Below are 24,718 nucleotides of genomic sequence, written 5' to 3'. Positions count from 1 at the left end.
TGTGCTCATTCATTCATTCATACGGTCACTACCATGCAGGCAGCTCGACCAGGACCATCTGCGGCAGCAACAGCAGACATGTAGGGAAGAAAATAAAGGAAGTGATCAAACATGGACTGAAGAATAATGTGCCTCGGCTGCCATCTTAACCATCACCATCATGTTCCCGGGAGTTTTCTATGCATTGCTGGCGGGTTTCCTCGGAGCCGTGGCGTCGTCGTCGGCCAAACTGTCCCTGGGAGCCGACTACCTGAAGGGAGTCTGTGAAACCGGACTCCGGACGTGGGGCGAGCAGCGGAAATTCAGACACGCGGATGAAACCACAGCGTGTGACCGGGTGAGTCTCGCTTCTGTTCATTATTCAGTCAGGATGTCTGGGAACGGGCCGGTTCTGGTTTTAGGGGGAGCAAATCCCACATCATCAGCACCACGGACAGCGTCACGCGTCGCCCCTGCGGCATCTTTGCTCTCGTGCAGTGTGCGCGTGCTGAAGGACGATGCGGCTCGTGCGGGATCGCGTTGTTCTGTCAGCGTGTCTCGTGTTGCTGATGCAGGTGACGCGGAAACGATGCGAGGGGAGTCAGGTTTCTGCTGTGACCTTCCCTCCGCGTCTATGCGGTGAAGTCAAGAACATCTGCAGACAGGTGTTTGCTGCTTTCACGCCAATCAGCACACCTTCTGCTCTGAGTTGGTGTGGATATTTAGGAAAGCAGGGGGTTGGAGAGTAAATTAAACGATCCTAATTAAAATGCAGCACATGATTTTCATGCGTCACATCAGGATTGAGATATTTCAGGAATACCAATTAGGGAACGGTGCAATCCTGTGGGATATCCTGCTTTAGCAAGGTCAAAAGCCTGTTAGGTATGGCAAGTCCGTGTATCACATTATAGCAAGATGGGATCTTTATTTTCAATTAATTTCAAAATTTACTTTTTTTTTTCTTTTGGAGAATTTAGTAAGTTGTACAGAGAATTGTTTTGATAGCAAATAGTAATTGAGTCTAAATCCATTTAAAACCTGATTTCTACTTACAAAGTGACACATAACTCATGGTGATGTATAACTTCATCATTTAGGCACTGATCTAGGGCAAACTCAAGATTTATCTTTATGTTTTGCTCTTGTTTGACTTTTAGTTATTTAGTTAGAAAGATTTGCTTACTCCTAAGTCTGTGCTTTTAACATTATTGTATTATTGTCTGGCGCTATCTTTATTTAAAATAAGTTTTTTTTATTTTAAATAAAAATGTATTTTTTAAAAACGATTTAAGATCATTTTAATCATTTTAAGTGCTTAAAAATCATTCAAAAATATTGAGTATTAATATTTTGAATATTTCAATATTCAAAATATTAATACATTGTAATATTTTGAATGTTAATTCAATTTTCTTTGTTTTTATTTTGTGTTCCTGAGCTCAGTAGTAGCAGGCAGCATTGCTGGTAGTATATTATTTCCTTTTTTTTTTCCCTTTCCAGCTCCACATCCCTCTGAGGCTGCTGTGTGGTGGTCTTCTTTTCACCTGCAACGCTGTGATGTGGACCTTCCTCGCCAAAGCACTCAGGTACTCCTCTTCCTCCACCCGAACCACTGTGACCACCACTGCCTCCAACTTCGTATCTTCCGTAAGTAGAAACCTTCTCTCATTTTCTCCTTTTCATCCTACTAGAAGACAAAGTTGATTTAGAGAACCCTTGACCATTTCTCTCCATATTTGCTGCCATGTTTTTTAATGCAGGCTTTAATATATATTCAGAAGTAATATTTTTCACTTCAACTGCTTTTGTTTTCCCATCATGTTGCAGGCTTTCCTGGGCCAGCTGATCTTTGGGGAACCCCAGATAACACTGTGGTGGGTCGGGATCTCGTTGACCTTTTCAGGTCTGTTGGTACTGCAGAGGATTTCGCCACAGGACCGGCATCAGACTGCAGCCACGACGAAGGACGAATAGCATCTCGTCTCCACTGGCTGGCTGTGCTGTGCTCAGGCTGACACCTCCTCTGCTTTTAAGCAAAGCCAAAGACAAATAACGGCTGAAAACGGCAGTTTTATTCAACGAATTTGCTCTTTGAACAGCAGCCCAGGTGCAAAATTGAAAAAACTGCAATCCTCCAGTGAGAGAACAAGAGGTCTTCCAGTCATGTCACATGCACTGTGTGTGCACAATTATTAGACAAGTGAGTATTTTTTAACAAATCATCAGTTTTAGTTTTAAGGCATAATTTATTTAAGCCTAACATGTGATGCGAGTCTGTCTAAAGAGGTAAACACCTTAAATCAAGGTTTATATAATTATTAGGCAGCTTCTTTTCTTTAGACAAAAAAGTGAATTTAGTGAGTCTGAAAAGTCAAAAAAGACCAAAAGTGTCTTTGAGGGATTGTAAAGATGTTTGGATGTGTTCACTGAAGCATCAAATGTTTTGTTGCAAACAATCAGCAGAGGGAAATGAGTTTGATTCTCATGGGGAAATGAATGTTTTTCATTTAGTTGTGTTTCATTTAGTGTGACACAATAGTAGCTCCGCTGTAAGAAAACCTAAACCTTGCTTTTACTTTCTTACACACTAATGTTTGAGGTTGATTAACATTTTTGGATTAACTGAGAGATTAATAAAAACAATCCTCCAAAATCACATTTGCCTAATAATTATGCACACAGTGTAAAATAAAATACTCCCCTTTATCTCTGCAAAGATTTTAGGAGATGTTTGCCGTCGGAGGATTTGCTTATGCAGCACAGCTACAGTCTGGCTTGTGGAGATAAACAAACGGATGCCTGGGTTCAGCTTCTGTCAAGCTCTTAAATCATTCTGTGCACGGATTCACAGAGAGAGGAAAAACTATTCTAGCTTTATATTTTTTGTTGCATATTCAGACAATGATAGCACAAAGGCAAAAAAAAAAAAAAAAGCTCAAATGAACAATGTGACATGTTTGGAAACGAGATGAAATAGGCCCTTGTTGGGAAAGGTGATCAGAGGTTGATATCATTCTCATGTTTGTGGGGTAAACATTATGCCACAGGCTGCAGTTAATGCGATGCTGCAATCAATTTGTTTTCCAGAATTTAAATTTAGGAGGAAATGATCTGGAACAGCGTCTGAAACTGAAAGTTGGAAAGTCAGTCGTTTGGCACAACCCACAACCTCAAAATCCAGTATGTTCAATAAAACAGTCACACAAAAATGTTAACATAAAAATTAAATAAAAAAAATAGCTACCCAGGGTAATGATCAGCAAGTATCACTCATTTCCCAACTTGGAGCTGTAAACACTGTTTAGTTTGGCGTAAAAATGAAGAAAGCACATTATCTAGAAACAGTGGGATTGTAAAAACACATCTCTGTTACTTAGTTATTATGGGAATTAAGAATAAGTTTTTAATGTAAGTACTTCCAGGCTGGATTTTTGTAGTTTCTGCTCGTCACTGAAATTTAAATTGCTTCACACAAATAAAACAAACATTTGGCTATTTTACCACCTCCTCTATGATATTTCATTTGGATACAAACATGTGAGTGATATCAATGTTTCTATTAGACCAGAATAAGTGCATTTATTTTATTTGGACTTATATTTTTAAAGTGTGTGTATTAAAACTGAAAAGTAGCTGCTGTGAGGTCATACTTTGGTTTATGGACAGATATTTGACATGTGAAGCTCAGTATTTTTGCCATCAGTAGTATAATATCTACAATTATTTTTTATTTATTTAAAAAAAAATGTTTTCGGTTTGGTAAACTCTTATTTCTTTCCCAGCCTTCTATGAAAGTCTGCCTGCAGGGGACGACTTTCTTCACCTCAGTCACCGTGATTACAGGATTTTGACTGCAAACAATCGTAAAACTGCACAATGTAACAATTGAGAAATGCAACGTTGAACAATTTGTTCTCACAGCAGAAATGCGTGACATGCGTCCAACAACGATCACGGCCCAAATGTGTACGGAATAAAATAAAATAAAACTTTGCGATACATCTTGCAAATTTCTCACAGGTTGCGAGTTTTAAGCTCACAACCAAAGATTTTCTTACCGTCCATAAAGACAAATAATTTAGTTAGCAAAGGTTGAGTCACACAGTTTAACTTGACTTTAGAGTAAAACATTGCTTTTGGAGATGTCCCGATCATCATGTTTTTAGGGTTAGGGTTATTATCATGTTTTTATTCCAGACACAAAGCCAAGTCACGTACAGCTAACATTTTGCAAAATTAAGACCAGATACTTTTCTCAGTTACAGTTTCTTTAAAATAGCTTTAATATTTTATTCCAGTACAGGGACAAAGTAGATAAAAAAGCTACTATCATGTTATTATAATACATCTCCTAAAAGCTACATAACCAGTGCTGTCTTCATCAGTTTGCTGAAGTGCGAGGCTAACATTAGCATGTTTTTTTCTATATTTTGATTGGACTTGTTGATAATTTGGCTAACATATTACATTCCTGCTCTGGTTACCAGTCAAGCACAAAATTTACCCAAGATTTTTTCCTGCTCTATAAACTTTTTGCTTTAAACATCATAAATATGATTGATCAGCATTTCAGCTGCTTTCTCTGACTAAGTCCAGCGCACCACAAAAACAAAGGAGACTGCAGCATCCAATACGGTCTCTCATTCACCATAGAGATCATTGTAAAGTGCGAAAAACATGTAGATTGTCATGGAAACGCCAAATTTGTTCGACAAAATAATGAGAATAGCAACTGCTGCACAATATCTGGCGATTTACCTTGCTTGCTAATGCTATAGGTGTGGCTGATAAGGACTCAGAAGAGTCAGGAGTTCATTTTATACAATGATTGACACCAATCACTTAAAATTGCCTTGATCGGGACATCGCTGTTGGCTTCAGTTATTAAACCTGAAGGCTATTTCTGTCTTTTTCACACATTACATGCAGGAATGAGGCAATACAATAAATACAGATATTATAGGAAGCTATTGACCTGATCATGATTATCCTATCACTACTGAGCAACTCCTTAATGGCTTACTTAATGCTTATGTTTCCTTTAGTTACTTTTACACTCCCTGTAAACATCTATCAGGCTCACTGCTGTGTAAAGAAGGCACCCGGCTAACAAAGTGGCCTCTTACTCTTAAAAACTAACAGCTGTTCTAATGTAGCACTGCGGGGCTCATCCTGCTTCCTCTCTGGGTTTAACGTTTTGTTCCGTTTCGGTTTTTTTATTACTTGAATTTATGTTTCTGCATATAAGACTGTGAAACATACTGTGTTTTGATCCTGAGGCAGCTGCTGCACTTCAGTCACATGACCTGTCATGTGTGCATGTTTTTACAAACTGCAGAATAAATATCACCAAACCATCAATCAGCATCAGAGTGACACACCTGCTTCACGTATTTGCTTACTATGAAGAACTGCTCTTTAGCCTACAATTTCTCTGGTTGTGTGAAACTTAGCAGTGTTAAATATTTCCTTCCACATCCCAAATTTAGAAAATTATCCAGGATGGAGGTTTGGGTTCACAAAAAGCTTCTTGTGGAGGGATTTGGATCCACCCTTTCTATCCAGGGTTGTTTCACATTAAATCTGCAGTTTGCAGACCAGGGGTGTCCAAACTTTCTGTCATGTGGGCCAAAATCAGAGACAAAAGAACCAAAAATAAATAAATAAAATCAAATTGTCATACATGTTGTTCTTTGTAGATCTAAAACTTAAAAAGGATTTTCCATGTTTAAAAGAAAACCGTCTAGTTTTCAAATTCTTTGAGGCTCAGTTGAATGTATTCTGAGTTATAAGAACAGCATTTGGGTCACATTCTTTCAAAACGCTTGTTATGTTTGACCAAGTTCAATAAATTAAATAAAAGGTGATTTGGCTTTTCAGTTGAAGTCTCTGCAAAAACATTGTTTTACTTATTATAGAAGTTTAGTTATAAAAACATGCCTACTGCTTTACCTACCATTCTCCATTGCAATAATAATTTTACCCTGATGAAAAATTTAACGTTTAATAAAAAAAATTAGTTCAATTCTTGAACTGCAGTTTGGGGCCCCAAATAAATCAGTCCAAGAGCCACAAATTGCCCTCGGGCCACACTTTGGGCACCCCTGATGTACACCAATGACTTACTCATCTGAGAACAATTTTTCCACTTTTTATTAAGATGTACTTCCTAAAGTAAACAAAAGCTAAAAGGTATTTTTAAGTTACTGCAATATTGATGCGGTATCTGTTTCTACCAAGGTTTCTCTCTGCACCAAAAGGCTCATCCAGCATTTTCCAACATGATGTTGCCTCAGAAATGCACGAGACTGATGGTTGGTATAAACCTTCTTGCTTAAGCCTCAGCCTCTCAACAACCTTTGCTTTGCACCACAAACATTATACCTGGTTTGTGTCCTGTTAATGGCATGATATTACTGGAGGTAAACGATTCAACAGTCTGTTCCAGCATGGCCCACTTGCTGCAAACACTGATGTTTGAATTGATTTGAGTGAAAAAAAAAACTCCTACTGGATTAAATGTGATGCTCTGTAACTTATTTTATATAAATTGCAGTTTAAACCAAAATCATTAGGGCTAAGAATTAATTCCTGACCCGTTAAGATCTTGTGTGTCAAACCTGATGTTGCATTAGTTTGTTGTGCATCTTATGCAGTTCTTTCACATTTCCAACCTGAAAGAAAACAGTGAGACATTAATGACAAATGTGATCAATGAAATGTCTGAGTTTATGTGAAACTACAGTGAAAAAGTCTAAATGGGAAGGAAACATTGTTTAACTCAATAAAAGTCTCATCTGACAGCATCATTCAGGTGTTTTGTGTTGTGTGAAGGTTTTTGAGGATTTGCTACTCAATTCAGCATGAGGTCTCACTTTGATTTTTATTTTTGCTGGTTTTCATGAATCAGAAAAACAATGCTTGAATAAACTGGCAACAGAGTTTGTAGTGCTCTTCATCACAATAAATAAAAGTGTAAAGCTTTTCAGGGGAAAAAAGTAACTAGGAATCTTCTTGATAGCAAAGTTCGTGTTTTTAAAATAGAATAAAAATCAGGCAATAAGGAGTTAAATTTTTAATAACTATACAGCAAAAACATCTGCAGTTGTGTAACTTAACACTTTATAATGAACCCTAAAACAAAACATCTAATAGTTTTTATATTACAGCAACGAATCTTTTATCATTTGAAATTTGTTTTATTGACTTTCCCCTTTAAAACATCAATCAACAAAAAATTAAAACCAGATAACAGAAACATACAGCGCAGTTTGACAACAAAAAGTAGAGGAAACCTGTTGCACTGTGTTGCAAACTTGCTACATCTCCAAATAACGGTGACAGTTATAAAAATAAACCCATTTAAATGCCTTTACATGCTGCAATCTGAAAAAAGCAGACTTCTTTAAAGACTCAATTTGGCATCATGTACACTCAAATATTTCCTTTTATCTGCATTTGGATGTCTTTAAATACAGTAAGGCTTTAAAACACACAGGCAAAGGCATTTTTTTCTAGTGTTCAATACTCTGAAGTGGTTGTTTCCCTCAGATCATCATCATCTAAAGTCAGAGCGCGCCTTTTCCGGTCTGATCCAAACGTGACTCAACATTTGATCCGTGTAAAGACCCGCGTTTGCTTTCCGGGTTCAGTCAGGCACACGACCAACTACATTACCCTCAAGCAAACCCCATGAGCTGAGCAGCTGAATTACACATGGGGTCTTCACATTTTCAACAACAGCTGGTGAAAAGGCCAAACATTTACAGGTAGCAGATAATAAAACGATGCTGGTTCATCTGACGGCTGAGAAACCGAAGTTGACGACTGCAAAATCTACAAAATACCTCATTTGAAATTTTTATAGATGCTACAGGAACTCATATTGCTTTTTATTTTTGCTCTGATAAGCTGCAATCCATAAGTTATCCAACTTAAACATGTAGCTTAAACTTTCATTTCTACAAATGAAAGTTTAAGCTACTGATCCGTTTCCAAACAGGATCAGTGACACTGATGGGAAACCGACAAGCTGTCATAGTTTCAACCCCAAAAATGTTACATTTCCCTTGTTTTGACAGTGAAATACGCGTTTCAAAAAGCAGTGAGGCATGACACTCTGAAGGAGGGTAAGTCAGAAATCTAACAGCATTTTTATGCAGTTTGTCTTCCTTTCAGTCTTGTTGGGATTATAATTCATCCCGATTCAACATTTCGCCTGAACCCGTCCAAACAGGATTTTCTTGCAAAGCATCGTGCACAGGTTTAACTTGGATCTCCGCCAGGAGACTTACAGCTTTTTAAAAGATGCTTTTTCTGTCTGAATGTTTGCAAATTTCTGAGGAGACGAAGAGCGGAAAGCTGGTAAATACAACTTGAAGCACAGCAGTTCTCTGCAAGGCAATAAGCAAAACGAAAACAAGCAACATGCAAATTTTACTCAAAACACAGACCTACATTTATTAAAATCACAGCACTTTGCAGCTTTTTCCAGAGCTGTTGTGGCCTCTACATTTATTGGCAGCCCAGGTAAAGGTATGGAAGGAGCTTTAATGATTTTTTTAACAGCTGAAGTATTAAAATATACATTTCAAACTTCAGTTTGAGTACACTTATTCACTCAATCCTATAAATAATTAAAATAATACTGCTTGTGCCACCGACATTATAGACAAACCTAACAAATCCAGATTTATACTTTTCTTTTTTTTAAAACTATAAAGTAAAGTGAAGATTTCCTGCCTCCTGTTCTCTTAAAAATGGGAAACACAAGAGAACATGCAGTGTAATTATAAGGCAGGCGTGTTAAAAGTCAGGAGATGGTGATTAAACAAAATCCATCTCGTCTAAACTTGAGCATATCTATAATTAAAGGAATAATTAGAAAATTTAAAACAACTCTGTCAATGCTGACGGGTTAAATGAATCTCAGAAACTAAAGCCAAAGTTCCCATTAAGATAAACCAGAAAGATTGTTTTAATTTACACATGTATCTTTACTGGGTGTGCCAATAAATATGGAGGAATTTATGCTTAAAAAAGCATAAGTTTTGTGTTTAACGTGTCAAACCATGCTGTAGTATGAAGGATAATAACTTGAACCAATCACTGGAGTTATTGCTTCTGCTTTAGGATGGTTGCTTCCACATTTTACATATAAAACGATCTGAATCTCATCACACATGATTTGTTCTACCTTTATGGCTTTTATGCGGGAAAATAAGCATAAAAACACACTCCTGAACAAATCCACCCACTGAACGAGGCCGCAACATTCTCACTTCGAAAATAATGTAAACCAGTGACAACCTGCAGTGTTGCATTAAGGCAATAAATAGAGATATCTTTAAAAATATCAGATGTGCCGCCTGCTGAAGGACCGTTCTAAGGCAAAAATCACCTGCAGCATTCAGGAGGAGATTATCGCAAAGACACTGAAACAGCAAAGTAAGTAAGAGGATGGTGGGACTATTTACAGGAAGACGAATCCAGGAGTCGATACCTGGACCATGCTGGTCATCAGTTCACATGATTTACTCTGAGAAAGGAGGAAATGATCCGACACGCAGCAACGAACAGAGCTCCAAGTGCTTCTTATCTTTCATTTGATTTTTGTTCCCGGCGCGGCTTCGTGATGCCGCTAAATCTCATTAATCTCATTCAGCACCAAAAGGGAAACGATCAAAAAACAATTAAAACAGAAAGTTACATTACAGAAACTAAAAGCGTACGACAACAGACCCGAGGAGATCCAAACTTCAAGAAACATCCACCGTTCAGGATGGAAACGACACAGAGAGAAACTTTAAAATGAGTCCGTGTCCAGCTTTCACACGATGTACTGGTAGACGTCGGCCTTGCCGTGGTCCGGCGTCGCAAACGGGCTGAGCCAGGCTATCGAGAAGGGGTGGCCGAACACCACCTTCATGTTCATCCATTTGGACCTCTTGGCCCATCTTCTCTCCTCCTTCTTCAGCTGCTCGATGCCCTGCAGGGGGAAAACAAACGCTTTGGATTATGAATAACAAACGAGGGAAATGAATCATGTTTTCATTCTTTTGTTTTCCTCCCATAGGCTGTAGGTGACTCACTGAAAAGCACACTGAACTGCAGGCTCCATTACCCTGAAATTGCCTGAGACAGATGATCTTTGTAGTGAATATTACGGCGCTGTGAGTCATGCTCGTGGGTGGTAAGAGCAGAAAATGTACTGGAGTCAGCCTAGCAGGGGGCTGGAAGTGGATTACCTGGTTCCACTGCGTTTCTGGGCTTTTTTTGGTAAATTATAAATACTAAATATAAGCTGAAGGAGCCCAAAGTCACAAGATAATCAGCAGCTCTACATACAAGATGAGGCAACGAAAGAGAAGGAGGAAAGGAGTGAGTGTGGAGTTAAGGGTTGACTGAGTTTACTCTCCACACCAAACAAAAACAGTTTCCCAACAAATCTGACATCTAATCATATTTATAAACACAATGCAAGGTAGAAATAGAAACAGTAACTGAATGCATCGTCTTAAACCATTAAGATAAAACCTGGAGTTGACTGTATCTATCCATCATTACTTATTAATGATCCATCTTCGTCATTCATCCATTGTGGTTAAAACTGACAGCGCTGCACTTTAAACTGCTTGATTTTTTTTTTGCAGTGGGATTAAAGTGGATTAGTAGGAAGTCGCTCACCGTCTCATCACTACAGATGGAGTGAACCTGAGTCCCAAACATGACCGCAGTGAAGATGAGGAAGAGCAGACCCTCGAAGCAGAGGAGGATGAGGAGGATGACTGTGGCTGGTGGAGAGAAGTTACTGCACTCTGAGAGAGAAAGAAACATTTAAGAGTTTTTATTACCTTAAAGCCACTCGTACATCTCATTAGAAGGAATCTTTAAAAGAAGGTTTTTTTCTGTTTGAGCTGAAAACTCAGAACAATAGACTGAATCATCGCTCAGGGAAACAAAAGCTGCACATTTCCCTTTTTAGTTTAGAGGTAAATTTTCAAATAATTAGAAAACTTATATTTTTTCTACAAGTTCAGCAGTTCCCTCATTTCTTTAAGAAGGACAAGCGAACATGCAACATATTGATCAACCTCAAACCCTGAGATTAGGTCAGATTAGGGGCATCATTTTTCATTTACAAGAATTTTGATTTATTGTTGTGACAATAATTTCCAATTAATGATGTTTAAAATCCCTCAAAACCGTCTGTATTGTCAGGATTGGTGGCTTTACCATTCTACAACTCGTACTTCTTTATATAACCAGTAAAAAGAACCGGATTAAAATTGGAAATGTTTTTCCAAGAGCCATATTTATGTCAGAGTCATACAGTTATCTAAAAAGAAATAATAAACAGTTGTCATTTTTATCACCGTCAGGATAGTACGGCAAAATATTGTGATAAGACTTTCCGTCCATATCGTCCACCTCTGGATCAGATTGGGAAATGTTTTGTGAAAAAGACGTTTTTATGCTTCAACCGTGTGAAAAGTTACAGGAGAAAACTAAACATTTTTTTACCCACAGATTTAATGCACTCAAAGTTTGATGTTTTTATGCTGCTAATAATAAAGGACGACCTCATTTTAAGGTTTTTTTCCACGTTTAACCCAGGATAAAATAGATTTCATGCCGAGGAAATTAGATTGTTTTCTCATTCAGATACTTACTTGACCAGTCTTCTTCAAAGCAGAAAACAAAGTGGAAGGCCGCCATGATTAACGCGTGTAAGGAAATTAGTGCAATGTACATCTGAAAAACAAACAGATTTAATATAAATTAGGTTTACTGGAACAATAAACATATTTTTTTAACCTAAAGACTCACTGTGAAGAGCACAAAGTATTTCTGGTTGTTCTCTCCGACACAGTTGTTGACCCAGGGACAGTGGTGGTCCATCTTTTTGATGCAGCGTTTGCACACACTGAGGAGACAAGCAGAAATAAATGCGGCAGCAGTGCGGAGGCCGTGAAACGCATCGTTCTGAAGGCAAAACACATTTACAGGACATGCAAACACAATCGTGCAGGTAAGGAGAAATAATGCAATGAATGTGGGACATAGTAAGCTTATTATTCATGTGATGCATTACATGTGTGATGAGTCCTTATTCTTACATAAGAAAAAGCAACGTTTCTTACTTTTTCAGTTATTTGATTGAAAACGTTCCCCAGCAGAGGATAAAGTCATTACAGGAAAATGTGTTTCCTGAAAATATCCACCTTAATGACGGCCATTAAAAAGCCTGTCGCAATAAGCAATTAATCGCATGATAGATTAAAAGGAGCTTGATCAATTTTGTTTACAGAGACATTATACTAAATTTTACTCATGCTTTCGGTTGTGCGTCGCTTTTAATTTTCATTTTATTTATTGATGTTGGTTGCTGTTTTTATTTTGAACATGTGAAATGACTTCCAATTTCAGTGCTAAGTGTTCTTTACAAACTTAAACTTCATTAGTCACTGAGAGGGCAAACTTGCATCATTATGCTATTATGAATACATTACTTCAAAATACATTAAATATAATTTATCACAATAATTACTGGGACATTTTATCATCCGGCTAGATTTGTTATCGTGCCTTTAGCTCCCATTTTGAAGCTCTAAAGTACTGACTGAAATTCAATTACTCTGGTGTTTTTGCACTTTTCATGCCTGGATTTCCCAGAGAAGCACAAACGGCCACAGAGGGAATCCCCATTACCAAGCTGCAGAGTCTGCAGGGAAACGCTGCACAAGCAGTCTTAACAAAAGTAAAGCGAACAAACAGATGGGGGGTGCAGGAGACATGGTGCAGGGAGAAACACACTGGAGGAGAAGAGAGAGATCCCAGTGGGACAAAAGCAGCAGATTTCTGCAGCTTGGACTGTGCAGGTAAGAGCTGCCCTGCTCTACCTGCAGTGGTGCGCTCTGTCAGGCTTGATGCTGCAGCACTTTGGACACTTGTACACAACCTGTCCCGGTTTGAGCTGCAGGCTTTCGATGAATTCTTTGGTTGCATTTCCTTTGGGCACGGCTCCCTGCGAGACAGGAGAGGAAATGAAGAGCAAAAAGCAATTTAGATTAATTATTCATGAAAGTTGCTCCTTTGTAAATATAAACTACAAATGCAAATATTTTCAATAAAAACAAAAACGCTATTTACCAACTATTTTTTTCTCCCAAGTGTCTACAATGAATTAAACTGCTTCAAGAGAATAAAAAGAAGAAAAGTCTGATCCTTTGTAGGAGTCGGATAAACTAAAACATCATGCAAAAAAAATGCATGGCCAGATTATGGATTTAAATGGGTAATCCAAAGGTTTTCAGAGATTCTGCACACTATAAATCTGAAATTTCTGGAAGAAGACTTAGTAGTTTTGAAAGGACTTTTTCTTTAAAACAAAATATAAGAAAAATAATTAGAATAAAAGTTGGTTTTTACTTTTAAAAAATGTTCGAAATATGTCAATACAAATACAGTAATAATATTTATTTCAATCATCTCTTCTGTTAGTTGTACAATGGAGCATTATGGAAAAACTATGAGAATTGTTGTTCAAGTGCTGAATATATCCATAATTATATCAGAAAAAGACAAAAAAAAGACATCTTAAAATTACGAGAAAAAAACGTTTGAATGAGAAAAAGTTAATTATCAGGATCTTTTTCAAAATAAACACAGTTGTTTGTGAGATTGTTTCAAAGTCCTGCTACTAATCATAATAATTTCATCCTGATGCGTTTTATCTGTAAGCATTTTACCACAGTATAACTTCACAAGATGCTCAACATTCCTCATTTTAACTATTCATAAAATTATAACTTTATTCTGATCATTTTAAAAATTTATGCTTTTAATAAAAAAATTAAAAAAATCTTAGCCTGGCCTTAATATTCAGTCATTGTTGACCTGAATTCAAAGTCCAGATAAAAGAAGCTGTAAAACAGGCCAGGCCTTAGTCATGATGACATCACTCTGAACTACAGAAACCAAGGAAATGCAAATATTTTAAAAAAAAATCACCCAGTCCTAGTCTGTGTAACACCACATAACCAACATCTTCTTAATTCAATATTCAAAAGAAGAAATATTTTATATCTGGTTGATTTCAAGAGATCCCTGCTGAAGAAGGCAGAAGAGAACAGCTACACCTGCCACAATAACAAAGTTTGATGGGCAATAAATTCTCCCAGAAGTTATTGCAATAAACAAACAATTTTAGCAATATAATGTTATTCTCACAGATCAATAACCTTTAAATCCTAATGAACATTAACCACTGGAACTGGAAAACATTTAAATTCCTAAAACAGAAAGGATAAATTGAATGAATTATGAAGTCTTTGTAAACAAAACTGTCCTTCAAATAAAGTTGAGACCAAAGCACCAGAATAAAAGCTTTTGTCTTCAAGAGAGAAAAATGATAAATCATGCAAACGGAAATTATTGAGTTAATTTTAATTTACCAAGTGAGGCATGATGAATGCAAATGTTACAGGTTTGCATACTTCTTCTAACTGAGAATACAAACATGTCTAAATGAATATTGTGGTCATGGAGTGTTTTTAAAGTGGTTGAACTGACCGGGTCCGTGCACATCGCCCTGGCGTGAGAAGCGAGAGCGAGGAAGGCGAGGCCATTGAAGAGCAGCCCGTTGAAGAAGCTGTAGGCCACGTTCTTGGCTGGCAGCAGCAGGACGAACACCACCACAAACTCTGCGTAGAAGACCAGGAGCCAGGTGATGATGCCGCACACGATGCCGCAGCTGTCGCGAATGAACCACATGGTGCCGGAGCTGCTGCGGGGAGGAGGAGGGGCGCAGTGCTCGGGCTTCAGGTAGCCGGCTTGCCGCTCGATGTCTCTGCTGCGGTGCGCCGGGCTCTTCATCCTACAGCGCCCGTGGCTCCAGTCTCATACTGACAGGAGGCAGAAGGAGAAGCGAGGAAGAGTCGGAGGGATGCAGAAGAGGAAAGAGACAGTTAGATGAAATCTAAAGGTAGGAAATATCTGCTTTTCAAGGTTCAAAGAGGTTTTTTCATGTCAAAATTTCATTCTTTTCTACGCAGATTTAAAAGGTTGTCTGCAGTTTTTAATGGAAACATTCACACTGCAAAAACACAAAGTGTCATCAACTACTTTTTGTTTAGTTTTTAGTGCAAATATCTTAGCAAACATGAAAGAAGACAAACTTGTTATAAGTGAAATAATCTGCCAGTAAAACTTTTTCATCAATATCAAGGAATTATTTACTTAAAACAAGCTCCCTTTTCTTGCTGAAAAGTTATTTATGAATTAATGTTGTCTCATTTTTAGTGTACTAAGATATTTGCACTAGAAACTCAACCAAAAATACTTAAGATTTTGTGTTTACACCTCCACAATTGTCAAATTTTTAATCCAGAGCCTGAACAAAATGCCCAATACGTTTTTCCACTATAAATCTCCAGTTCCCTCCTCAAAAGCACCACTTGTGTGTAAGTGAAAGGTACAAATGCTGAAAAACTAAACTGCTGTCTTAATTTTACTTTTTAAGGCAATTTGGAAACAACTTGCTCAGTAACTGAATATTGTGAGAAAAAGCCATCAGTTGTTGCTTCACCAGAAGCAAGTGTTTCCTTAAAATTAACATTATTTGCAATAACAAGGCTTTTAAAATGTTCAAATTATGACTGGGAGAAAACACCCTAAAACTATAGAGACTGAAACCAATTGCTCAACCAGGAAGCTTTTATAACTACCAACAAAGTCAATGTTTTCTTGAGTTTTCCCGATGAAATGCTACATTAACATTAGAGGGCACCTTCAGTGAGACTCATCCCTCTAGTTGAGCAGAGTGGACAAAAAGCAAAGGGTTACTAAAACGGCTCGCAGCATAATCAGATACTCATCAATATTTTATGGGCATGTTTGACAGCCTGTTGCTGGAACGCGGTGACAGGATGGTGGGATGACGGCACCTAATGAGGACAGGGCTCAACGACACACAGTTCCTTAATGCCTTCATGTGGATTCACCTGAACCTCATCTGAAGACCAAAAACAACGGTTTGGTGACCGAACCTGTCAGTCCAGGTCTTATTAAACAGTCACTGTGACATACAGCATGTTTTATTCATCATTTGGAGATTTTTTTTGGCCTTTCAGAGCAACTAAGAGAGCCTGTGAAACTACATAATCAGCGGCATAATTTAGGGCAAACTGGGAACATATTAGGGAGATTATAGATCCACGCTGACTAATGATAAAATACAATACACATAAATGAAATAGGATTTAAAGGAGAATTTATTTCAGTAACTGGATTAAGAAATTCAATCTATCAAAGTGTTTACTTCCATTAATTTGATGTATATTTCTCACATCTAATGAAAGCCCAGAATTCAGTTTTGAATATTACAAAAATCCAATAAAAATTATTTTTAAACACTTACTGGAAAATATGTAAACGTTCTGTACAGGAACTGTACTGCAGGATTGACAGGGGCTATTTCTGGATAAACTGCTTCATCAGTGTAGAGTTTGGATGAATCACACTGTCTATTTAGATGAACAAATGAATAGATAGATGATTGGATGAATACTTGGATGGAAATATAATCAAATGGATGGTAGGATGAACAGATAGGTGGATGAATGGATGAGCAGACGGCAGTGTAAATGGATGAACGGATGGATGGATGGATGGGTAGATTAAACTTTAAGCCAATTAAACTTTCAGAAATATGAATGAGAAAAAGCACAGAAATACAAATTCTCCATTTTTATTCAGACCTGAAAAATAAACAACTTTTCAGTCCTCTTATAATATCCAGATCTGACATTAATGAGGTGAAATGAAATAAAATACAAGCAATAATAAAATAAAGACATAGTCGATGATATTATTAAATATAATGTTATTTGTCCAAACAACTGCTGCAGTAATTGTTTTCAAAAGACTACGTACTAACGAGTATAATTGACAATATCACACCTGAACGTCACTGAGTGAAACTCAGTTTTTTTTCAGCTGAACTACATGTTTGAATGACAAACCTTGACTTGAACAGATAATATCAGATCTTGTGAATGCGGTTAATTTATTTGAAGAAAGATTAAAGACAGAACTTCAACCAGGAAGTTAACTCTGACAGCCGGAGCAGAACAAGGAATCAGGTTTTCCAACTGTTTATAGCTGGAATCTAGTTCAATTAGGATCTTTTAAATTGTTTTTTTCTCTAGCTAAACAACTCACCTCTCGGTTTCTCTGATTCCGTCCTTTTTATTTCTTGTAGTTTCTCGCTTCTTTCAAGGTTTCGGAGAATGAAAAGACGCCAACCCCGGGGTCTGCACTCCGCTCCGCGGCAGCGTTTGCTAGCTCAGTCCAAGCTAACCTCTCCAATGTCCGCACCGCTGCTCCCGTCCTCACAGCCGCCTCTGTTTCACACTGCTGTTTGTCACTTAATTTGTTACAGCAATAAAAAATAAACGCTATTAAAACCCGGCTCTGCTCCGGAGCTTCCCTACTCGGTAACATCCAGAGAGCTCTGCGGGGAAATGAAGACAACAAATCGGATCCATCCAACCAGGAAGTCTGATGCCCTCTTCGCCTGAAAAAGGGCGTGTTTGCCCTGAGCGTGGACTGTCAGGTTTATGTCAGATTCACAATGGAGGCTTGAGCTCCCACTTGACCAATCAAATCAAGAGAATTATGCGGCTGTTTTAGCTTGGAGGTTTCTAATGTATTTTTCCAATAGGGAATAAGTTTGGTCGCCATCCAATTAAAAATTCCAAATAATTTTTAAGAAGTTATAAGTTGTTTTGTTTTTGTTTTTTGTTTTTTTACCATACTTAACATCAAAATCCAATATGGCTGCTGTGTGATCCGAATTACAGTAATATTAGAATTAATCACACTTCTTTTGAGTAATAATAATCTGAATTTGACTACTTTGTTTGATAACTAGGATCAACATGTACACAGCGAGAACCAATATTAATAATCATAAATCCTTAAGAATGCTTAAGTAAGGTTTTGGCTTTCTCAGAAGAATGTCGATATGTGCGCAATCAATATAACGAATTTTTATGTAACTACATTGAAAACAAAGTTTCCCATCTCACTTTATCATGTTCATCTGTTCCAGTGTAAATTATAAACAAAAAGCCCCTAAAAACTTGCCACTAAACATTTCTGAAATCTAAAAAAGTAAAGTCAGTCCAGTTTATTTGTTTAGCATGTTTCAGTAACAAGGCAACTCAAAGTGCCTTATATCATAAATACACAATACTCTAATTATACAACAAGCAATAAACATTAAATTATGTCAAATGCCACAATCAAAATCATCAAGCAAATATTCATCATATATGTTCATCAATATTTCACTTACTACTAAAGCCAACACTAAATATGTGGGTTTTTAATCTTGATTTAAAGGAACTTTGCAGGGGGTTTTTTTTGTTTGTTTTTTTTTTTAGAAATTTGTTCCAGATTTGTGGTGCAGAAATTAAATGCTGTTTCTCCATGTTTGGTTCAGGGTATGCAGAATAAACCAGGAATAAAAATCTATTATGTATTTTGGCACTAAGTTATTCAGTGATTTATAGACTAACATAACTATTTTAAAGTCTATTCTCTGAACTACAGGGAGTCAATATAGGGACTTTTAAACTGGGATGATGTGCTCTATCTTCCTAGTTTTAGTCAGAACAGCATTTTGGATCAGCTGCGGATTGATTTGTTAGTCAGACCTATGAAGACACTGTTGCAATAATCAACATGACTAAAGATAAACACATGGATGAGTTTCTCTAGATCTTGCTTAGACATTAGACCTTTAATCATTGAAATGTTCTTTAGGTGATAGAAGGCCGACTTTGTAACTGTCTTTATGTGGTTCTGAAGGCTCATGTCCATCACTCCATCCACGTTTTGGGTCTGATCACTAGTTTTTAGTTGTAATAGCTGAAACTGTGTGCTGATTCTAGATTGGTTATTTTTAGGTCCAAAGACAAAAACTTTAATTTTGTTTCTGTATTGTTTTTGTATTTCTTACATCTGTCATTGTATTTTCCATACTTTCAAACAAGTACATTTCTATTGGCACAAAGCATAAAAATTAGGTCATTTAATATTTGTGCTTGCCAATCAGGGGTTAAAGAAACAAGAAAAAGTTTCTGCTTACATTTCTTGGAGATTTTTCCTGGTGTTCCAGAGAGGAATGTGGAAGAAGCAACAATGGAAAAACCTCCTCCAGTCTAGGTTAAAAAATCTTTGCAGACAAAACATGCGTTCAAAAAAGTCTAAAATATTCACCATTTCTACATTGTTGGGGTCACCAGTTGTGAAAATATGAAAAATTATAATAAAAATATAATAATGAATTTGAGCTGCTGATTCCTCTCCTGATATTTGTTAGAAACATCAGAGGAGGGGGTGCAGGCTCAAGCAAGGGCCAGTTTCAGGCTGGAATTAAAAAAAAAAAAATCTTTGAATTTTCAATAGAAGTGATAAGCCTCACATTCACAGAGTCTGCCAATTTCTCCATTTGTTGGCAATCACTTTGTGGAGCAACAGCAGCAACCACAGCCTCCCAGACACTATTCAGAGAGAAGGACAGTCATACATTTTTCATCTTTAAAGCTACAGTATGCAACTTTTTTAAAAACATCTGTTTGTTTGTTTTTTATATTTGTTAAAACTGTCACAATGTTGTGACAGTTATGAGACAGATAATATGTGAAAAATTAATCTCTTCCATCTCCTCCCTGAGCTACGATAGCTATCAGCAAAAATGCATCACTCCAGGTAAAAAAAAAGAATCAGAGCCAGGAGGAAGGCCTTAGTGAGCTGACCATTACAGAAAAGCTGTTTATCTGCTTTCATCAGTGGCCATGCTAACTAGCATGAGCATTCAGACACTGTAGCATTCAGGAGTGGGTGTGAGCAGTGCATGATTGACAGCGCTAGGACCCTCCTGCTGGTTTTCACTGGTTGTTTCTAACCAAGTACGGAGTTAGCTGGTTTGTGCTGGTATTACTGGAAGAAGGCAGAGGAGCCTGTCCTCTACTGTGATACTGTCACGACAAAGTGACAGTTTTAACAAATACGTAAAAAATATTTTTATTTTATAAAAGTTACATACTGTAGCTTTAGTTCCTGATGGAGCGTTGTCTTGCATAACAATCATTGTCTTTTGGAAAGAGATAGACTTCTTCCTGTACCACTGCTTGAAGAAAGTGTCTTCTAAAACCTAGCAGCAGATTTCGGAGCCGATTTAGAGCCGAAAATTATCTTTATTAATACCATTCTATTTTATATAGGATTTATATAGGATACAAAATACAGTTTATTTATAAGAATTAGAGGAATAAACAGGAGGGAGAAAAGAGGATAAGAACTGGTCATAGTTTTTTTAATGCACTCATTTTCATGGGGTAATACTACATAAACTATGGCACATGGTTTTATTAGTTTCAGGAAATATATGTCACAAAGAAAATAATTTAGTCTAGAAATTGTCTTTAATAATAAAATGAGAATTGAAAATGTATTCAGTTAAATAGTAATGAAGAGAAAGGAATTTAATTTAATAAAAAAAAAATACTGGTCTCAGGAGAATTTAAGGAAATGTAATGCGTAGTAAAATCCAAGAGATGGCAGTAGTGCAACATCGATTGATGCAAGCTGTCGTTAAAAACTATAGAAGAAGAAGAAAAAAGCAGCGAAGAAGAGTAAAAAAAACATGGCAACAGTGCAAGTCAGCGAGGCTGAGAAAGTTTACATCCTACACGGAATACGGGTAAGGTTTCGTCTTTTATCGGAACCATGAAGGTGAACTGTTGTGTTAGGATGTAGTTAGTTTGTTTGCCATCGCGGTTGCGTGTTTTTAAACACTTTCTGCGGTTCTGATCAGGATGATTTACGGGTGGATGGTAGAGGCTGTGAGGACTACAGACACATGGAAGTAGAAACAGATGTGGTGTCCAACACTGACGGATCCGCTAAAGTCACTCTGGTAAAGATAAGTTTCATCTCCTCATTTTCTATGTAAACAGCTCAAATAAAGCACATGCATTAGATTAGAGTGAATTACACTAAATGTCAGTTTATAAGAACATCTGGTCCACTAATGTTTATTCTATAGTCATTTAGTCACTTTCAGGTCCAGCTGCTACATGAAGTCCAATTTAATGCTAAATGTGGTTCAGTATGTTCCACATGTGTCTCTGATTGTCTCCCATTGATCCTCTCAGGGTCACACTGCAGTTCTGGTTGGGATCAAGGCTGAGATCGGAAAACCGAGGCCGATGGTTGCAAACGAGGGATACCTGGAGTTCTTCGTTGACTGGTGGGTGTGGTGTTTATACCGAATTTGATTTCTGATTTTAATACATTTCTTGTCTTTAATAAAATTGACAAATGACAGGAAATATTTTTAAAAACCGGCTTTTACTTGAATTCAAAGTCAAAATGAATAAAAACAGATAGTCGTTCTTGAGTGGGTTAACGTCACTCGGGAAAGAAGTGCACTGGTGAAAAAAATCCAGGTTTTCCAAAAATAAAATCCAAAATAAAAATAAAACAGAAAATTTGATTAATTGATCAAATTGATTGATCTGCCGAGTACGGTGGTTGTCGGCATGTGTAGATAATAATAAAGAATCACACTCAATAATCACTGAATGGAAAATGTGCTTGTTGTTCCTCCACAGTCTGTAAACATATGAATTTGGAATTACTGGTATTTGGATCTACAGACTGAATTAGATTCCTATAACCTATTCCCAAGAAACATATATCACAACATAGCAGTGGGCTTAAATGAAAAGTTAAGGTCAACAGTAAATACAATAAAATGATCAAAAAGAGTTAAAAAACAATGTGTTTAAAACTACTGAATTAAAATCATATTAATCTTTAAAAATGACTTCAGTTCTGTGTCTTCTTCAGCCAATTCTTAAGCCTTGAAGTGGATATTTTAATGTTATGGTCTTAAAATCAGATGGTAGTGAGATCCAAAGCTTACAACTCCTAATAGAGAAGGCTGTTTATCCAAAGGTTGTTGTGCAGAATTGTACAGTATTCAATTAAAAAATGTTGTACTGACAGTTATCACTTATTTTTTCTGGCTCATCTAATTTAAGAATATTATTGGAGTAAATAAAGCATTGCATCAGAGATCACAGCTTTTCTGATATTGTTGTTTTAAAACTATCCACTAGATGGCGGTGTTGTACTCGCTTCAATTTTTGGCAAAAGATTACTTCAGATTTTCACAAAAACATAACTCACATTTACTAAAACAAAAACAAAAAAATAAATAAAACCCCTCAATAGGATATTGTTCAGTCCACCATGTTGTTTTTCCTCTTTCAATCATCAGCTCAGCCAATGCAACCCCAGAGTTTGAGGGCAGAGGCGGTGAAGAGCTGGGGACGGAGCTGAGTAACACCCTCTACAAAGTCTTCAACAACCAGCACAGCTTGGATCTGAAGAGCCTCTGCATAAGTCCTGGCGAGCACTGCTGGGTGCTTTATGTGGACGTGTTGGTGAGTTCAAGGCCCCAGGCTCACCTGGCTTAACAAGGAAGAACCTTCAACATTGCAGCTAATGCTTTTTGCTGTCCAGTTTTAAAATGTACAATCAGCCTTTCATTTTTAAAGGCGCTTTAAACAGAAAACATAAAATTGAACACGAAACGTCAGATTTTACTGTAGAGAAAGGACCAGGAGTTGGTGTGTGTGGCCAAGTGTTACCAATTAGATCCAACAGTACCGACCTCCACACACACAGCTGAGAGCCTGTGGTTATTAGTGGGGATAATAATTATCATTTTATCCAAATAGATAAAATCTAACATTATTGTGTTCCCCCTCAGCTTCTTCAGTGTGATGGGAATTTGTACGACGCCATTTCAGTAGCGATCAAAGCTGCTCTCTTCAACACAAAGTGAGTTTGTTCAGTTCATATTACTCCATTGACTTTAATCTAAACTGATTTAACCTATAAAAAAAAAAAAAAAAAAACAAGTTGGAAAATGAGCCATGTTCTGGTTTCCTCACCGACAGAATTCCCAGAGTTCACATCTCATCCGTTGAGGAAGGAGGGAAGGAGATCGAGCTCTCTGACGACCCGTACGACTGCATGAGACTCGATGTGGAAAACGTTCCCTGCATAGTGACTTTATGCAAGGTGAGCTGTTAGAGATTTTTTGGTATTATCATTTTGTTATTACTTTAGTTCATATTCAGTCTAATGTTAATCAATAGTTAATTAACATTCAGTATTATTGTGATTTTCAGTTTTAAGTGTTCTCTTCCTTATGTGTGTATAAACTGACCTGGAGGCCCCATCTGCCTGTTCGTCTTCATGTGAAACAGTTATCTGTGTGTTTCCCAGACCTCGAATTATGTTTCCACAGGTGCCTCCTTATCAACCGGAATACTCCCTATTTTAGAAACTGTCTGTGTGCAGTCGTATTTTGTCTCTGCTGTCTTCCTTACCTAAACTCCTTCTTTTTGCTTGATAATAAAAGACAAGCTGTAACCAAAGGTCTTCAGAACGCTCAGTGAACGGCTCGGAGGAGCAGTTTGCTGAATCTTCTCCTTTTGCAAAAGCTTGGTCATAAAATTGATATACGTTGTATGTGGTTGTTTAAATGAAGGTTGGAGTAAAATACCCATCATGAGCTCCCAGCTGATGCTTTCAGACAGAAACTAGATTTGACAGGGTTGATTAAGGCTTACTGGGTTTTTACGTGCAGATCGGCCACAGACACGTGGTGGATGCCACCCTGCAGGAGTAGGCCTGCTCTGTGGCGAGCCTCATCATCTCCGTCACACACAAAGGAATAATCACCTGCAGCAGGAAGGTGGGGAGAGGCAGCCTGGACCCAGAGAGCATCTGTGAGATGATAGAGGTGACGACTCTGACTTCCTGTTCCTCCATTTTATTCAGCTTTAAACTCACACAACTATAATCTGACACTTTATCTGAAGGGGTAAGACTGACATGACAATGTCATAAATATGATATAACACCTGTCATGAATTGTCATTCTGTAAATAATGACATTTTTAATGCAAAGTTGACACTTTTCATAGACTTTTAATGCAACTTTGCAATAAAAGTGTCATTATTTACCTAATTGTATGTCATGACAGCAGTTATAAACATTCATGAAGACTCCTTCATGTTGCTGTTATGTCAGTCTTATGCTCACCCCTTCAAATAAAGTGTTACCTCTTAAAGTTTTAAAGACTTTAGAACATTCCTCTTGGCTTTCTGTATATCAAGTCATTTTACTCAAAGATAAGAAAGCTGTGTAAAAACAAGCTTTTGTTTTGTATGCATTCAGGTATCCATGGAAACAAAGTTTACATCGGTCACATCCTGCATTGTTTCATTTCTCTCTGCAGACAGGAAAACGAGTAGGAAAAGCTCTCCACCCTCCTCTCATGAAGCTGCTGCAGCAGGAGGAGAGTCTGGGCAAGAAGAGGCAGAAAGTCGGATTCCTTGGATAAAATCACCTCTTTATGTTTGTATTTTTATATGTTTGTAATTTTCTACTAAAAATATATTTGTACACTTCTGTTGTCATGGTAGATTTTTTTTTGAATGTGTTGATTATTGAGAAACTAATTCATTAATCATTAAGTTCAAAGTGTAAAACATACACCTTTATAAATACTCATCTATTTAATACTCGTCCAACCTTAATGACTGCTGGAGGGAGATTTGAGTAATTAATCATCACCACCTT

The 24,718-nt window shown here is 37.3% G+C and overlaps 3 protein-coding genes across 4 annotated transcripts; 2 read left to right on the top strand and 1 right to left on the bottom strand.

Annotated features, from left to right (window-relative positions):
• On the top strand, positions 1 to 19,397 carry LOC106957505 (transmembrane protein 42-like). Of its 2 annotated transcripts, XR_001426959.1 has the most exons (4): positions 1 to 337; positions 1,483 to 1,629; positions 1,810 to 6,210; positions 19,387 to 19,397. XR_001426959.1 is itself a non-coding variant. In XM_015048882.1 (3 exons), exons 1-3 carry the CDS (start codon positions 161 to 163, stop codon positions 1,954 to 1,956), a joined length of 471 nt encoding a protein of 156 aa, XP_014904368.1. In that variant the 5' UTR covers positions 1 to 160; the 3' UTR covers positions 1,957 to 6,791. The 2 variants fall into 2 exon arrangements, 1 of the variants encoding a protein (XP_014904368.1); XM_015048882.1 differs by lacking the exon at positions 19,387 to 19,397 and having other exon boundaries at positions 1,810 to 6,791.
• LOC106957504 (palmitoyltransferase ZDHHC3-like) lies at positions 7,045 to 17,605 on the bottom strand. The gene is made up of 7 exons (XM_015048881.1): positions 17,206 to 17,605; positions 14,557 to 14,888; positions 12,885 to 13,009; positions 11,812 to 11,908; positions 11,655 to 11,736; positions 10,669 to 10,799; positions 7,045 to 9,970 (listed from the first exon to the last, which is right to left on the bottom strand). The coding sequence occupies exons 2-7, from the start codon at positions 14,857 to 14,859 to the stop codon at positions 9,812 to 9,814; spliced, it is 897 nt and encodes a 298-aa protein (XP_014904367.1). The 5' UTR covers positions 14,860 to 14,888; positions 17,206 to 17,605; the 3' UTR covers positions 7,045 to 9,811.
• A 1,246-nt stretch (positions 19,398 to 20,643) lies between the features above and the next one.
• Positions 20,644 to 24,543, top strand: exosc7 (exosome component 7). The gene is given in 8 exon segments (XM_015048880.1): positions 20,644 to 20,755; positions 20,870 to 20,971; positions 21,210 to 21,304; positions 22,340 to 22,505; positions 22,835 to 22,905; positions 23,025 to 23,148; positions 23,720 to 23,875; positions 24,375 to 24,543. Coding segments are annotated over 8 exon segments (876 nt in total). The 5' UTR covers positions 20,644 to 20,698; the 3' UTR covers positions 24,480 to 24,543.
• Positions 24,544 to 24,718: the final 175 nt, after the last annotated feature.

Source organism: Poecilia latipinna, unplaced genomic scaffold, assembly GCF_001443285.1.
Source record: "Poecilia latipinna isolate Pla-1442-1.1 unplaced genomic scaffold, P_latipinna-1.0 Scaffold909, whole genome shotgun sequence".
In the NCBI taxonomy this organism is placed as follows: domain Eukaryota; kingdom Metazoa; phylum Chordata; class Actinopteri; order Cyprinodontiformes; family Poeciliidae; genus Poecilia; species Poecilia latipinna.
Note: the sequence above shows the minus strand (reverse complement) of the source record. Positions and strands in the feature narration are given on the sequence as shown.